This window comes from Epinephelus moara, chromosome 20 (genome assembly GCF_006386435.1).
Source record: "Epinephelus moara isolate mb chromosome 20, YSFRI_EMoa_1.0, whole genome shotgun sequence".
Lineage (NCBI taxonomy): Eukaryota > Metazoa > Chordata > Actinopteri > Perciformes > Serranidae > Epinephelus > Epinephelus moara.
In genome coordinates this window covers 41751011-41767706 of record NC_065525.1, presented here as the reverse complement: position 1 = coordinate 41767706, position 16696 = coordinate 41751011, and the positions used below count along the sequence as shown (strand labels likewise).

The 16696-nt window shown below is 41.1% G+C and overlaps 1 protein-coding gene across 1 annotated transcript in view; it reads left to right on the top strand.

Moving 5' to 3' along the window:
- The first annotated feature begins 4635 nt into the window (after positions 1-4635).
- kitlga (kit ligand a) overlaps positions 4636-16696 on the top strand; it is a 52570-nt gene continuing 40509 nt past the window's right edge. The window contains exon 1 of the mRNA XM_050072517.1: positions 4636-4984. Within this exon, the coding sequence (XP_049928474.1) occupies positions 4970-4984 (15 nt within the window). The 5' untranslated portion in view covers positions 4636-4969. The remainder of the gene's footprint in view (positions 4985-16696) is intronic.

Genomic DNA, 16696 nt, shown 5'->3' with positions numbered 1-16696 from the left:
ACCTCTGTCAATGGATGTCATGTGTCAGCATGCAGGTTGCATTCAAACCACAGGGTGCTGATAGTGTCAGCATGTGCTAAACACTTAAAAAACTTGTTGAAGCATATTTGGCCCCTTTTCTTCTGGCAGCAAGCTTCCAGGTTTCCCTCCAGCCCCTACAGCGAGAGCTTGACCTCAGACGAACTAGAAATGTGTTGCTTCTTTTTCATTTGTGTCCACGGCCCCGGAGAGAAGCTTTGATTCATTCAGGTTTCGTGGAACTGAAAGTTGCTGTTGTGTTTTTTTTAATTGTCCCAAGCTACAAACAGAAGATAGTTGTTGTGTCACCGCACATGGAAGTATGCTGAAATCAAAATTTGTTCCTCAGTGGTTTGACTTCAAAAGGCACCACTGTCTCATGCAACACAGGAATGTTACCACGGGTTGACATTATCAAACAAATGACCACAGAGCACAGCAACAGGAAATGCCATAAAATAAAATTAGGTCACTGTAAAATCAACATTAATCAGTCACAACAAATAACACAGAAGCCCTTTATATCATCATAGTGAACATCACAGACACAGTTGTTCCTTCCACAAAATGTTTCATTTAACTAGGAGACCCAGTTATAAAACAACGTTGTATCTTCAATCAAAGGTTCAGGTGATATCCTGTGACTGAGCGCCCCACGAAGGATGTCATGTACTCATAAAGTTACTGTGGTTAGGTTTAGGAAAAGAGACACTGAGACAAGGTGCCTTATGATAACTCAAAGTTCACATGCTTCCGAACACTGATCTCCTGAGGGAGACTCCTGTGTTGTTTGACCCATCCACCATCCCAACCTACGGACCAGTCGGGACCACTTTCTACTTTACTCCCATCAACACACTGGTCATGTGATCGCAGCCTTCTCAAATATGTGGGTTATACACGAATTACTGGCTCATGACTACGTGGGACACGTACAAATTTTGAAGTATTACTTTTCATAGGAAAACTAAAAAACAGTGCATAAGAACAGCTTAGAAACACACACACCATTGGGGTAAATTCTGTGTACTTTACCAACAATGTGTTGGATTTTAAAGCAGAAACACTAAGTTTTTTGCGTGGCTCGATTACATACAAAGTCAAATCAAAGATGAAAATAGACACCAAGATGGCAAATGACGCAAACATGCAAAATTTGTGCGGCTGAAAATTTTCAGCAAGCATGAGAGGACACGTGTCTGGAACTGTGTCAACTTTGAGTGAACGCTGAGTCATTTTCAGGTACGTCCTCACCATGTTTCTTTCCCCTTGTATGTTTATATGTTTTCCTACCGAGATTAATGCACCCAAAACAAATATATATCCTACACATTTTGAAAGACTGCGATCAGGTGACCAATGCGCTGACAGGAGTAAACAAAGAAGCAGTCTAAAGCAGTCCTGTAAGGAGGCAGATTTGAGTGGTGGACAGGTCACAAAAAAAAAGCACAGGACTTTCTTCTGGAGTTGCGTGTTTGGAACTGTGTGAACTTAGAGTCATTTTAAGTTACGTCCTCACCGTGTTAATACTCCTACACCCAACATCCGTCACTTTACGTTAGTTACATAACTTTGCATTGAGGTCGTAATGTCTTTCATAGGGCTCTTATTCATAGGATATCATACAAAATGTTGTGTGTGCATTTTTGTAGGATATATCGACTGTTTTTGTAGGATACATTGATTTGAATGACGCCTGTTACTGTAGAGATCTGGTTTAGACGCACGGAGCCTTCACTTGATTTTATATCAGTTGCACTTTACTACAGACCACATTACAGTATTAGCTGCTTCCCATAGTTAGTTAGCAAAACCGTCAGCACAGCTGTTAAAGGCAAATTTTGTCCAGTTGCAAAATGCTCCAAACAATACTCCAGCGGCCGTATTCTCAGGAGTAATGCAGGTAAAAATTTGCTTCCCGTTTGGTGCAAACATACCATTAGGTTACAACATATGGTGTTGTCTCGTCCAGGCTGTTCTTATGCACGGATTGTACGTTTTCCTATGAAAAGTAATGCACCGAAAATTCGTAAGGCGCTAATTCATAGGATATTGTGAACTGTTGTGTTTACGTTACAAATGGAGCCTCCGTGTTCACCATGTTCACGTCACTTGATTTCTGTTGTCAGTTGTATTTTACTACGAACCAAGTTAACACGGAAGCTACCTCCCCAGTTAGCAAACTGTTAGCACAACTGTTAAGGATGTTTTTCTACATTTTTTCAGAGTGCCTGGATTGCCTTCTTGTCATTTGTCTCTCCACGCTCTCCACGTGCACTCGACACAAGGTTTTGATCTACGTTTGTATACGTAGATCAACCAGTCGTCTCTGTCTTTTTCTATTAGTGACATATTTTCACCAGTTGCAAAAATAAAAAAAAAATACTTTAGTATTGTCTCGTCCAGGCTGTTGTCATGCACTAATTGTACATTTTCCTTTGAAAATCATGCACCAAAATTAATATATATCCTCAGTGAGCATGAGCTAGAAATTCGTGTATAACCCACGAATTTTAGTAGGCCATTTTGCTGACAGCAGTGAACAAGGAAGCAGCTCTGAGCGGTTCAGTTAGGCGGCAGATTAGGACGATGGATGGGTCACAAAACACGGGACTTTCCACAGCAGACTGGTGTTTTGAAATATTTAAACTCTGTGTCATCACCATCTTTCTTTCTCTAAACCTAACCACAGTGACTGCTGCTTAAACCTAAAGATGCCCAAACATGTTTCTTTTCCTAAACCTATCCTATTAACTTTTTGTTATTACATAATTTCACGTTAAATATGTAACCTCATTCTTGGGGGCGCTAATTCGTAGGATATCCCACGAAACACTGTAGGAGGGTACTTTGTTGTTTTCATATCTGAAAGCTTTCAGAGAACGTCCACAAATATATCATTTTTTATAGTGTATAGTTTTTATAGTTTACGTAAATAAGTAGCCTAGATATTCATCCATAGATATGTGGATGTACACACACATATATTTATATAGTGGTAAAATTATATATAATCATATTTTATGTATTCATTTATTAAAACAAAAAGATAGCAGAACAAGTTGATTAAGACATATGTAATATTAACATTTAGATTTATTTTATATAAGGCAAAAATAATTGGTAATTTATATATATATCATAAATTTAGACTGGTTTATATTTATAAGTCGGATAAGAGGTAATTTATATTATATACTAAGACAGGTTTATAGTTTGTAAGATGGATATTTGGTAATTAATATTAAATATTTACATGAAGTATTTTTTGTGACAAAGTGAAATGGTTATAAAAAACTGTATATTTAGAAAAGTCGAAGGCTTATCTTTATAAAGAAGTTTATTTTCACTCCATGGCTTCTGGAGAAGGGGTTGGGTTTAATAAGTTAATACTTCCTCCATCTGTTTCAGATGTGTAAATCACAGTAACTCTACTTTGACAATTTGCTTTTACATGATGCTTTTCATTATTTGTGAATATCACTTTCTGTGTGTTTGCTTGTTTGTATGTTTGTGTTTTTTTTTTACATGTTAAATATCAGATATCAAATATATGTAGAATAAGAACAATAATTATTTTGCTTTAGAATGCTGCTGACAATTTACAAAAAAAAAAAAGGGGGGGGGGCATGACATGGATTTACATTTTTAAGACAAACCCACCTCCCACTCACTTGCAAGTGGCCGTTCTCCACCCAACACATTGTTGGAGGGCCACCCCACCCCTCAGGCCCCGGGGCCATCCACCCTGCCTGCACCGTCTCTATTTCTGCCCCTGGTCAACTTACCAGCTCCCAAAACTTTCAACACTCAGAGTCTCCATTTCTGTGCCAGATTTAATTTAAAAATCTAAAAGACAAACCACATCAAACACACTTCATTATTAAAACATTCATGTTTATAAGGTTAAATATAAACTGAGTGACAGCAGTCATGTCACAAAACTCACTGAAGGTTCTGACGTTTTGATTTCTCACTGTTAATTGTTGTGCAGAATCTTGATATTTATTGGCCTCCTCGATGCAGTGACTCACACTTTGACTCATTCACTCACTGAGTCACTCATTCACCAAGCTGCACACGCAGGAGGAGGAGGAGGGGGGGGGCGCACTATCACGGTTCAAAGGTTTTTCATGTGGAATTGTGAATTGACGTATTTTATCTGTGTTAGTGCAACCTCGTAAAATACAGTTTCCTTTTTACTTGGAGATGCACTTTGAAATGTAACTTCCTCGTAAAAACACCCATGTTTCATATTTTATTTGCCATAGATGGTTTGAAATATATTCTTGAAGCAAAGATGAGGACTCTGCAGTTAGTAGTGATGCATCTGGATGGAGTTATGTCTCCTGTGTGAGAGAGAACAAGAGATTCTTTTAAGCCGAGGAAAAAGCACACAGCAGAAATAAATGTCAAACTTTATGGATATGTACGGGTTAAACGTCTGATTAATCCACCACAAACAGGCAAATAGTAAAGTCACTATCAGGAAGCAGTGTGGAATCCGCTTCATGTGTGATGGGGATGTGTTGATACTGGCAGTAGTGGTTTTGGAGTGATCCTCTTGACACCACGGCTCGTCAGAGGGCGGCTCTTTGACTGCTCTTTACGCATCATTATAAAGGCTTAGCGCCCTCCCTCTGCGCGCTGTCCCGCTCCGCCGCTGCGAGCCCTCAGTGTCTGGATCTACGTTGTAGATAGATGGGCTACATGCCACACGCCATTAGCCTACAGGCTGCAAAGGTTCAACGTTTGATTTCACGTTTTTTGCCGTTGTTCTCCTTCCTGTTCTTCTTCTTCTTCTCGGGGCTTCTTTTTTTCTCCTCTGCTTGGATACCGCTGACTTAGGCATTGGACATGTGCACACAGGATGATGACAACCCCTTTCCTCCCCGTAGAAGTAAAATAAAATAGGCTTTCGCACACACTGGATTTACTCCTGTCGTTCCATATGAAGAAGCCAAAAGTAAGTGATTGATTTCTGTTTCTTTTCTCACTTGAGGAAATGCACGGTTTGCGCTCCTGCTGCTGCTGCTGCTGCTGCGGCGGCGGCGTGACGCAGGGCAAACCGTGCTGTTTCCCAGCAGCCAAACTAAACCAGTCAAACTTCAGCTTTTCACATTTGTTTTTGTTCTCTGTGAATTAATGAAGAGACACAAAGTGGCTGGAAAGAGGCTGATTAATTGGATAGAAGCGCCAGCTGGATGAAAGCTGGTCGGCAGCGCTTCCCTTCCTGTGATGTGGCTTAACAGTGTTTGTGGTGGCAAGGTGTTTAACCTGCTTTTTCAAAATGCTCCACCTGTCCAGAGTTTCTGCAGCATGTCCGCGTTTTCCTTGTTTCTGTGGAAGAGCAGCGCAGCCCGATCGATAAGTTTGTATCAGCGGCGCCAGTCTGGCACTTAAGTAGTGGCTGTTACGCAAGGTGCAAACTGTTCTCAGAAGTGGACACTCTTAAGTATTTATTCTTAACGTGATTGCACGTGTAATCGGGGAGGCGGGCAGGAAGATCAACTCACTGTAAACCTTTTGTTTTACCCGCGGAGCACAGACATGGTTTATCCACATTTATCCACCTGTCCAGGCTGACGCGTAAATTGAGTGTCTGAGCCTGAGGTGAGGTCAGGGTGTCAGGCTCTGACTGTATTTCTGTTTGCATTGTTGGAGCTGATCGTTACGCATTAGGAGAACTGAAGTACGTTTCCATCCCCCGCCTGTCCGCCGGCGCAGGCAGCCTACTTTGCAGCCGCTGTCTGTCAGTTTTAAGAGCGCTGCAGTGCCAGCTTAGGCTCTGTGACTCCAACTCCTGACACCATAATCTGTGGCCTATGACATGGCTGACCCAAAAATGTACAAAGTGAAAACCAAAAGCTTGTTTAAGGCCGCTCTTACATACAGTCAAAGAAAGGAATATTTCTGCTCTCTGACAGCAGCTGTCATTTCTGTCACTGTGAGGTTTGATCCTCCAAACAGTTATTAAACAGCTTCTAATGTCTTTACAGTAAGAACATGTTGGTGCACGTGTTTGAAATGTAAAAACTGGCTTGCATATGTTTATTATGTGTCAGTTGTGCTCTTTGAAAGGTGCATAAACTAAATTTAGGCAGGTTTAACTTGCATTGCATCCCCAGGCTGTTTGAACCCTGCAAACATCAGGTTTTTGACTAATCTCTGTCTCACTCTGGATGGAAACTTAAGCTCCTTTTGATGACTAAATCAGATTTTAAAAAATGAAAGACGTGAATCATATTAATACTGATATGTGTGTGTGCGTCAGGGAGTAGGAGTCTTTGAAGTTTCCTGGAGGAAGGGTGGGCATTTCTGCATCCCTGCTCCGTTAATGACTCTGAGCAGAGTTTCCTTTATGCTTTTTTAATGACGTTATACAGTAAGTTGTGCCTGGCTGCATCGACCGACACCTTTCATCTTTTATTTACCGCCCTTGCCACGGTTCCTGGCGCTCTTCACTGTCACGTATTCACATGTAGGGAGTATGTCTCAAGGATGATCTATTTTGTCCTCTCGTAAAGCCACACAGGCTTTGAGTGTGAAATCCTGCATTCACATTGAAGCGACGAGGGTGCTGTGTTTGCTGTTTGTAGTAAGTTATAACCAGGAATCAAATGGTTTAGATTTGCTGTAATGATTCCTCAACAGACTCTTGGATAAGCACATGAGATGAAAGCGCGTGTGTGTGTGTGTGTGTGTGTGTGTGTGTGAGAGAGAGAAAGTGGGAGAGCACGTCTAGACCTTCACACCTTCACAGAACATTTGACACCAGTAGGGAGCGCTATAGTTTCCTGACGCCTGCACAGTGTTACAGAGACCAGTCACTCAGACAGCCTCCCTCTGCTCTCCTCTAACAGATATATGGACATCATGATATACAGCTCGCTGTGTGTTGATTTGCGGAGCTGTTCTCTCTAAGTCACACTTTTCCATCCGTGAGAGGTGACAAAAGGCAGGTGAAGAGCAGCTGGAGCGTTTAAGCAGCAGGATGATTTATTCACACAGGGTCCAGCCGGAGGAGCCATCCTCCAACGCAGGCTGTTAATCCACAGGCCAACTGCTCACACGATTTGCTTTATTGTGGCCTGCTTAGGAGCAGCATGCAACATGAGAATCCCCTGAGGACAGTCCATCTTTTATTTAATTTTTTGCAGGAAAGCTTCATTGTTTCAGGTTTTGAAAGATGCAGGAAGGTGCAGAGCAGAAGGCAGAGCATGGAAAGAAAGGACAGACCGCTCTGCCTCCTTAGATTGATTATGTCTCATACAGGAGGTGGGCGTCGTGGCAAGGAGGGTGTTGATGCCTCAGAATTACACACCTCAATAATCACAGCTGAGTGGATCAGTCAGGGCAAATTCGATTCTAAAAAGCACATTTAAAACAGACATAAATCTGCAGATCGAGTCAGGTTAATGATCGGTTTTAATAGTTTAATGATGGCATCAGTAGCAGTAAAGACAACTAACAGTGAGGACGATGCAGAATCAAATAATGACTTCCTCTTCAGTGGATTTTGCAGTTTTAAAGGCCACATTAAAACACTGTTTGCTGCACGCTCTGTTCTGCCGTGAACGATCTCTGTCAACGTCTGTGAATCGCAGTGCCCAGAGGTGATTTATGATACCTGATGGAGCCAAATGCACCTCCGGTAAATTCCGCCTGAATGTCGGCAGTTACTAAAGCTCCAATCAATCAGTTTTATTTGTCACATGTAATCACATAAGGTACATTTTCATTGAAATGTAATCCAGGCAGTTCCTCTAATTTGTGCATTTAAGAGCGTTTAAATAGAATAAGAGTAGTAATAAATATGTGTGTGATCTGAGTGGGCAGTCTCAGGCAGTGACCTCATTTAGGATCCGCACAGCCTGTGGGTAGAAGCTCCTCCTGAGCCTCTCCGGACTGGCCTGATGTATCCTGCACTTTATTCATGACCTTGACAGGGAGACAGGAATGTTTTCTGGGAGCTTGTGATCCTTAAAGAGAGATCAGAATTTTTTAATTTGGGGTTGTATGGGTACTTATCCATAGACAATATGTTATGTACAGTAGATGTCAGCTGGCATGCCCCCAGTTACGAGAAACAGGCTGGAGTCTGACATGGAAACTAGGAAGTCTGCTGCTGTGAAAGGGTCAGCAACAAAATGTATTTTAGCCACCTAAAAAAGAAGTCCCATCTAAGAATATCTATGTCAGTTTAAGTGCATGTTATTTAAGAGTACTTTCACAGCTTTATCATAATGTCTCAGTGTTTCCAACAGTAAAATGAAGCCGTTATATCGCTCCCTGCAAAGCCAAACTCCATTGAGAAAAAGATTTAATATCACTGGGCACAGAAGCTGCTGTTCCACTGCTGCTTTGATCATTAACTTAGTTTGTGTTATTGTGTGACTTCGGCATTTAAAAAGAATAGTTCACATTCACCAAACTCACACAGTAACACAAACTATCTCCATGATCATCAAGGCGCAGTAGACCAGCAGCTCCTGTGATCGGCAAGCTAAAATTACTGTTTTTGTCCATTGAGTCTGGTGTCTTTTGATGAGAGCAAAGTTGAAAGGAACATCAGTGAAAATACTGTAAATATAATGTACACTAAATAGATATTAATGTTTTTAGATGGGACTTTTTTTAGGTGTCTAAAAATATGTTTTGTTGCTGACATCGTCCACAGCAGTACATCACTCTAAAATTCTCCAAACTGGATGTCAGTAGCCTGACATCTACTGTATATAATTTACTGTGGATAAGTACCTCATACAACGCTACTTCCAAAAATCCGAACTATCCCTTTAATGAGTCTTCCATCCCTTATTCTCTCACGCAGTCATCAGATGAATCAGCAGTGTGTATCAGTGGTTATGATGAATGCTCATTTGTCAATACTGAATATGAAACTGACCCTATGACTCATGTTTTAATGGCAGCTCGGGCCGGGCTGCACATTTTTATTGTTACCTGCTTTGTTGAATGAGAGCCATCACTGCCACATTATTGTGTGTCATCTAAAGTACTTAATGATCCCTTCATGTTCCAAACATTCCACTTAAATTTGTTTTCATATCCAAGATGTTGTCATTTTGTCAGTGTGTTTTTTGTTTTGTTTTTTTATGGCTGCAGTATTAAATCAAACAACAAATGTTGGATATTGTTTTGCTCCTGCCTGGATCCTGACCTTTGATCCGCCCTCTCCACAGAGCTGACTAATACATTTGGCATTTTAAAATCAGACAGCGGTTTCTCGATTTAATTAAAAAATGCTCCAGTGAGCGCTGCAGGTGGACTAATGCCATTCTTAAACTGTTGTCAAGCAGCGCACCAACACAAATGAGGAGTAATCACATCAGTGCTATAGACAAGATGTATACTGCTATCGAAGTTAAATTGACCTGCGTTCTCAATACTGCCCAACACTGGAGGTTTTTATTTTTCTTCTCTCTGCTTTACTCTTAAAACCTTGGCAAAACAAGTATGTTGGCACAGCAACGCATGATTTAGGACTTAAAATGCAACGCATTCTCAGAGAACGGTTCGTATGATACCCTAAGAATTAGCAGCCCACGTTTGACCTTACGTCTTTAACGTACAGTTACATAAATAAATAAAGTTTTCTACTAAGTTCGGGAACAAAGTCCACGCCTCCATCTCAACCATTTCTGCACCAAAAGTATTTAAGTACACTTGATCCGTTTCCTTCCACTTTGACTCCATCCCCCCTTCCACCCTTTAGCCAACACCGGACCGCCATTGCACTCCACCCTCCACCTGTCTGCAACCCACCTGGCCTTCCTTCCTTCCTCATCCCTCCATCCCCTCATCCATCCATCCCGTGACTCTCACTGCTTCATCCTTCGATCCTCTTCCCTGCTTCCCTCAACCCTCATCCCTCCATTCGTTGACCTGTAGTGTAAAGTTACGGAGGTCAGGTTAAGGAAGAGAAACATGGTAAGGACGTACCTTAAAATGACTCAGAGTTCTCACAGTTCTGAACATGCGACAACAGAGGAAAGTCCTGTGTGTTTCGTGACCTGTCCACCACCAAAACCTGCCTCCTTACAAGACCCCTCGAGACTGTTTTTCATTTACTCCTGTCAGCGCATTGGTCACGTGATCGCAGCCTTTCAAAATAAGTGGGATATGTACAAATTTTTTTTTTTTTTTTTTTTTTGGCAAATTTCTTTATAGACTTTTTTAGACTTCCTGTAAAATTGTGTGGGTTTGAACAGTGCGTGTTGTCTGCTGGAGGTTGTGTGGGGCTGAAGAGGTTTCATGCACATTAATCTGCAGGGTCACATGCTTTTGTTACAACTACATTCATCTGATTTGGTTATGTGATCTGTTTTCATGCATTTTGTGAAGTTTTATTACTTTAAGTATTCATACAACAGTTTCATAATAATTCGTAGTGCACTGGAATATTAAGATTTAAGTTTGGAATCTAGCCCAGTCCCCAGAAGAAAATGTTGGCATTGTACATCTCTGCAAATCATGAATATGTTCATTTCAGTCTTTCTAAAGTGATGGAGTTTATGAGCTTGTCATCAGGAGGTGGAGGGGAGGGTGGATGCCAAGGTGCAGACAACTGTTCAAGACCAGCAAACAACAAAACTGGTTGTCTTTTAGTGAGTGTGTTTCCAGCAAGAATTGTGTCCTCAAAACTGGGTATTTTAAGCCAAAACGTGATCGTTCACCTTCTTCTCACCATAACCAAGTGGTTTTTGTGCCTGAACTGAACGAAACACTGATGTTATCTGTGGTTTTCAGACATGTTCAATGGCAACATTTTTTCTTGTGATTGCAGAATAAGTTTCTGATCTTGACCAAATACTAAAATCTGACATCTGACATCCAAGATTTCGCCTGCACCGGTCAGCACTGTTAGTGAAAAAGCAAATGCAGAACCTGCCTGTTCTTTGCACACACAGCTCATGTTTGACGTCAGATGCAGGGCTCGGGCCTCATCTGCACCGTCAAGGTCCAAACAGGAGAAACTCAATACTTGTGGAAGAACATGAGGCATTTTTTTCCATACTGTAAACTGCCAGAGCCACAACAGTGCAGCAGTGTGTTTCATTAAAGTGAAAAGGAACTGATTATGTAACTCTTAATGATATTCACTCTTTAAAATGAATTTTCCCACCTCAGTTGGGTACCGTGTGCCGTTGCCATGTGGTTAAGCAGATACAGAAACCACTTTGCTAGGTGGTCTCTGATGGAAAAAATACAGTCTCTCGTGTTTTCCCAGGAAGTTTTGTGGAAAATTGCCAAATTTGTTCTCAAACTTCGTGCAGTCTCACCAGCCGATGTGCTAAACCAAACCTAAAACCATGCAGAATCCATAAAAGCAACAAAGCAAGCATGGTTTGAGTTACAGGAATTTCTTCTGTCACGGAGCCCAGGCCTCGTGCCTGAGCAATTTATTTCTTATTTCTGCAGCAGCAAGATGTTCACTGTGATGTCCCAGATCCAGAGAGAGACATGTCTGCAGTCACTGCACTACATGCCCAGTTTGACCTTAACCAACCTTAAAGGAGGCGTCTCTTTGGGTCAGTGTATTTAGCAGGAAATCTGCAGACACGCCTGCTGCAGACTCCTGGCTGTGGTAGACGTCTGTGATGTTTGAAAGATAAGACCACTAAGAACTCATCCTCTGAAATGTGTCCGATGAGGCGAAGTTCATATTTATCTATCAGAGTGAGTGGCAGAGGTTTCAAAATATACAAAAAAAAACAGTCAGGAGGCAAAAAACACTCTGTGAACATTTAAAAACAATGTTTATAGTTCTCTGAATTATTAACCACTACATGGCGAGCTGTGTCAGTTAGGAATTCCTGGAGGCCTTTTCAACCTGACATGCAAGCTTTAAATGACCGGTTTGATCGGTTCAAAGATTTATTAGACTTTGGTTCGGGCTTGTCTGTGCACAAACGGTGCAGTGAGAGGCTGTCATGTGAATGCATGAATTAGTGGGGAGATCACAGTCACATGGTTGCAGTACACGATCGGAGCCAGGCCGATGGGTCTGGTCTGTGGGTTGGCAGGAAGTGTGAAGCAGAAGCCGCAGTGATACATTTATCAGGGGCAATTACCAGCACTTTACTCGGCAACCTTTCACTTTCTCTCCGCTGAACTTCAAGCTCTGACTGACTGATTCATAAGTGTCTTAAATTTCTTAACTAATTAATTTGTAACCATGGAGTTCCCTTTATAGTTTTAATTGCTGTTTTAGAGCAACTCTGATTCATAAAAAGGCGGTACGCCTTGTAAAACGTAAGTGAAAACAGAATGCAGTGATTTGTAAATCCTTTTCTTTGACCTTTATTCAATTGAATCCAGTCCAGAGACGAGATATTTAATGATCAAACTAATAAACCCGATTTGTTTTTAAAAAAAAAACATTCTTTCTGAATCTGATGGCTGCAACATGTTCCGATAAAGTTCGGACAGGGGCAACAAAAGACCTGGAAAGTTGAGGATTGCTCAAAAAACACCTGTTTGGAACCTTCCACAGGTAAACGGGTTAACTAAGATGATCTTATCATGATTGGGTATGAAAGGGACGTCCTCAAAAGGCTCAGTTGTTCACAAGCAAGGATCAGAGTTCTCACATGTTTTCATGGACAAAATTTCAAAACTTCTCCATGACTTTTCAAGGACCCCTAATAAAATGTTCATTCTGGAAAAAGCATGCACTTCTCTGTGTCTGCTGCTCTCACCAGCCTGGTTACAGCACTTCTCCACACACACACACACACACACACATGCAGGAGAGTCTCACTTCTCAGAGCAAATGCTGCCACACAACGTCACATCTACACACAGCGTCTTAAATCAGATGGCTTGGCCGATATAAGCCGTGCAAGTTTTCCATTTGTATCAAGCATCAAATAAGTTGAGTTGATTTGCCTTACAAGACATACACATCCTTCATTGTGACTGTTGCACATTGCAGTGTTGATGCTGAAACGATATATCGTGCAGCCCTAAGTTAAAGTATATTAGAGCAACGTTATGTCAAAGGCAAACATACGGAAAAATAATTTGCTGTTATGTGACATTAGGTGGAAAGTTATCCCCGGAAGATTACTGTCACAATTCATTTCATTACAAACAACAAAATTCCATAAGTTTTCCAAAACTTAAAATGATTTTTACTAATTCATTTACTATATAGCATAATAATGCAGCCCACTAGAATAATAAAATCAATTGTTAATCCTTCCATTCAATATATTTTGCTTCAATAGAGATGATTTGTAGTGAGATGAACAGACTGAAAACTTTACACTATAAAAAAAAACATTGTTGACAAAGTTTGAAATAATTTGCGGTTTAAAAAAAGCTTATAAATCCCAATGTATCGCAACATAAAACATTAAAATCTTGATATCATATTGTGACTTAAGTTCCCTGATAAATTCAAAATCATGAGGCCTCGGGTGATTCCCACCCCTAATGTTTACATGCACAAAATATTTCCCATTTTGGGCCTATTCCGAAAAAATACAATATTTCTACTAAGCTGTTTACGTGGCAAATGAAAATGAACATCCCACTAATATTCCCGTTCTTATGCAGCCGTGCATACTCTGATTGACCTGCCCTAACATGTCATTTTTGTTGTCAAAATATGGAAGAATATGTGTCTTATGTGCCAGGACTTTTCATAGTTTTCTCTGGTGGTGGACTTGTTGGACCGTGCGAACACAGTCTCCATCGTTCATTACTTCAACCACCTTCTTTAAGAGGTCGTCATTGAGATATCGGTGCAATCTAAAACCCTGCTGATATCCAATTCTTTCATGATGTTAAAAAGTGGATGTGTTTCCTCTTTTAATTACAACCATGGGTTTGTCTTTTGGGCATCCAGCTCTACTCCAGCCTTAAAACTGTTTGTATTCAGCATTCAGAGCTGACCGTGAACAGGAAAGATGTGTTACAAACTGCAGTAAAACCCCCATGGTGACACACTTATGAATGTGCTGCATACATGTCCAAAGAATGCAAATAAAACCCAAATAGTACCGGCATATCCCACATGTCTGAATCGGAAGATTAGGGACAAAGGCCTAATTCGGAAGATCCAACCAGAATATACTGTTTACGTATACCCCTACCAAATTTGGATTATTGTCATATTCAGGATAATAGTGGGTTATTAGTGTGCATGTAAACATACCTAATTTAAATGACCAACATTGGATATTTGTTGGTTGCAGCTTCTCAGATGAGATTCTCTGGTTTTCTCTGTTGTGTGTCTTTGTTAATTAAACAGCCTCGGGTTTTATCACGTTGGTCTGATGCGCTTTTCCCAGTATTTTTCTGACATGACTAAACCTTACATGAATTTGTAGTAAGAGTAATAAAGAATTATTGTTTGTTGCTTCCCCTGCAGTCACCACCATCTCTCTGTAATGCTGAGCTGAAATGTTGATTCTTTCCCCGTTGGCTGCAGCTGCTCTGCAGGACAAGTAACATCAACGAAGGAGCTGCGTCCAAAATGACACTTTTCTGCAGCTTTTCTAAGAAACCACATCCAAGTTGTTGCACTTGCATGATCTATATATTTTTAATTTCTCTTTTTTTGAGTTTCTTTCAACAAAAAGTAAGTGCTTCTCTAAAAGGTTATATGATTGACTCACTCAGAGTGCAGAAACCTGGCAACCACTCTAGCGGGTGCATCGAGGGTTCATTTAAATATTCTCCTCTGCAGTATTCTCAGGTGGCACCAAACAGAATATGAAAGTGTTACATTTTGTGGTTTTGCCAAGAGACATTAGGGCATAGTGTGAACCAGCTTTGCATCCACTGAGCGTCTTTAAAATAAACTTCTCAGAATATTTCCAAAACATCGAGTCACATTGTGAGTGATTTTAAATCTAGTAAGAGGTTTCATTGTTCTGCTGTGGGTTGGGAAAATTTCTAGAAATCCACTCGATAAACTCTTCGTAGCAGCTGAGCAAAGTCAGACAAGTCTGTTTTTGTTGATGCCTGGAAAAAATGACATTCAGGGTTTTAGGGATTTCGCAGACTAACCACATCTTTTTGAGTATTTAAAGAGAGCTGTGGGTTTAACCTTCACACTCTTTCTCAAAAACAATTACTAGAAATGTTGATGGAGTGGGAATCAAAACTCTCCTACTGCAAGTCATTTTGGCCGTGCGAGGCCACAGTGGATCGAAACATCTGGATGTAATGTTGCACTACAAGCTGAGACCCGACACATCTGAATGTGATGTCTCCCCAGAGGCTGGTTGCATTTACTTTAAATTGGATTTACTGTATTTATATGATGCTTTGGGGCTTTTCAGTTCAGCCTGCTGTCACAGAATATGTGAAGACGCATCTCTTGGTGAAGTTGATCACATCTGAAGGAAATTCTGACATGTTTGGCTGATTGTTCCGTCCTGTCTGCTAAAAAGCATCAAATTTCATTAGCATATGTTGTGGCTATGTCTTTGAAATGCCTCAGGTCTGTGTGATTGGCATGTTGCCCTAAACTCACATAATTAACAGAAGCTCGAAGTCCCTCATGCTCGCGGGACCCCCGGATATTTTTACAAGCGTGAAGTCATTCTAAGCGATGAGCTATCCCAGTGTGCATCTGACTCAGAGCAGTCGCCGCCGCAGGGCGTTTAGATGGGTTTGATTTGTCTCATGTTCTTATAAACCTTCATCTGTTCGTTCAGATACTGCAGTTTCCACATGATTAGATTTTCCTCGAGCCAGGATGAGAGGCCACAGAGGGCAAGTGATACAGGAATTAGACACTTCCGTTAGTCATCTCGGCTGTTGTTCACATGGGTGCACGTGGCTTTTGTCATAACCACATTGCTTTGAGCTTGACATTGTTGTGCAGTCAACTAAAAATGTTCACTATCAAATGCTGATTTTGACACTACTAGTGTGACTTGTGCTTCTGCTCATCCCTTTGTTGTTTTAATAAACTGGATTTTACCCTTGGTGCTAATCATAAAAATACTCTGTTTTTCAGCACATTATGGATCCTATTTTATTTCTCAAAACAAAACAAATTTGACTCAAGCTGCAGCCTCTGGGACTGAAAAATAAGGCCAACAGGCCAGTGCCAAAAACTGCAGTTCCTTGAATGGTACTTGAGACCGGCTCCAAAAGTGAGTCGGTCCCATGAATGTATAAGGAGAACTGGATACAGCGTCAAAGGTGGAAGCCAAAACATTTCAATTGCCCTGTATAAAAGTACCCCTGCTTCTGCATCACCGGGACCACAGGGCAGATGACTTCCAGTCCAGCTCTCTGCTAACTTCACTGGTAATAAAATGATTTCATCTTATTTTTTTTTATCTTCTAGGCTTTCCCGATGTTATCAGACCAAAGGGATCAAATCCCGATAGTAAAACGAGTCATTTTTCCATTTGGCTTGTGATGCTCAAAAAAATGTGTCCACTGGTTTACAGGCGTCTTTTTTACAACGGAAGTCTACGGAAAATGTCGTTTTGTGCTCAAAGGCATCACGTGATGGACTTTCAAGGCTTCATGTTATGCGTTCTCCAATGTTTCGCTGCTCAGTCAGATCCACCCATACCCTCAGGAAGTGAGTCGGTCTTTGAAGCCAATGCTTGTAGTGACCAACCAGTGGTGCTGCAGTTTCTGGGGTCTGTCTCGAGATGTCATCGGGCCCAAGAGACATTTT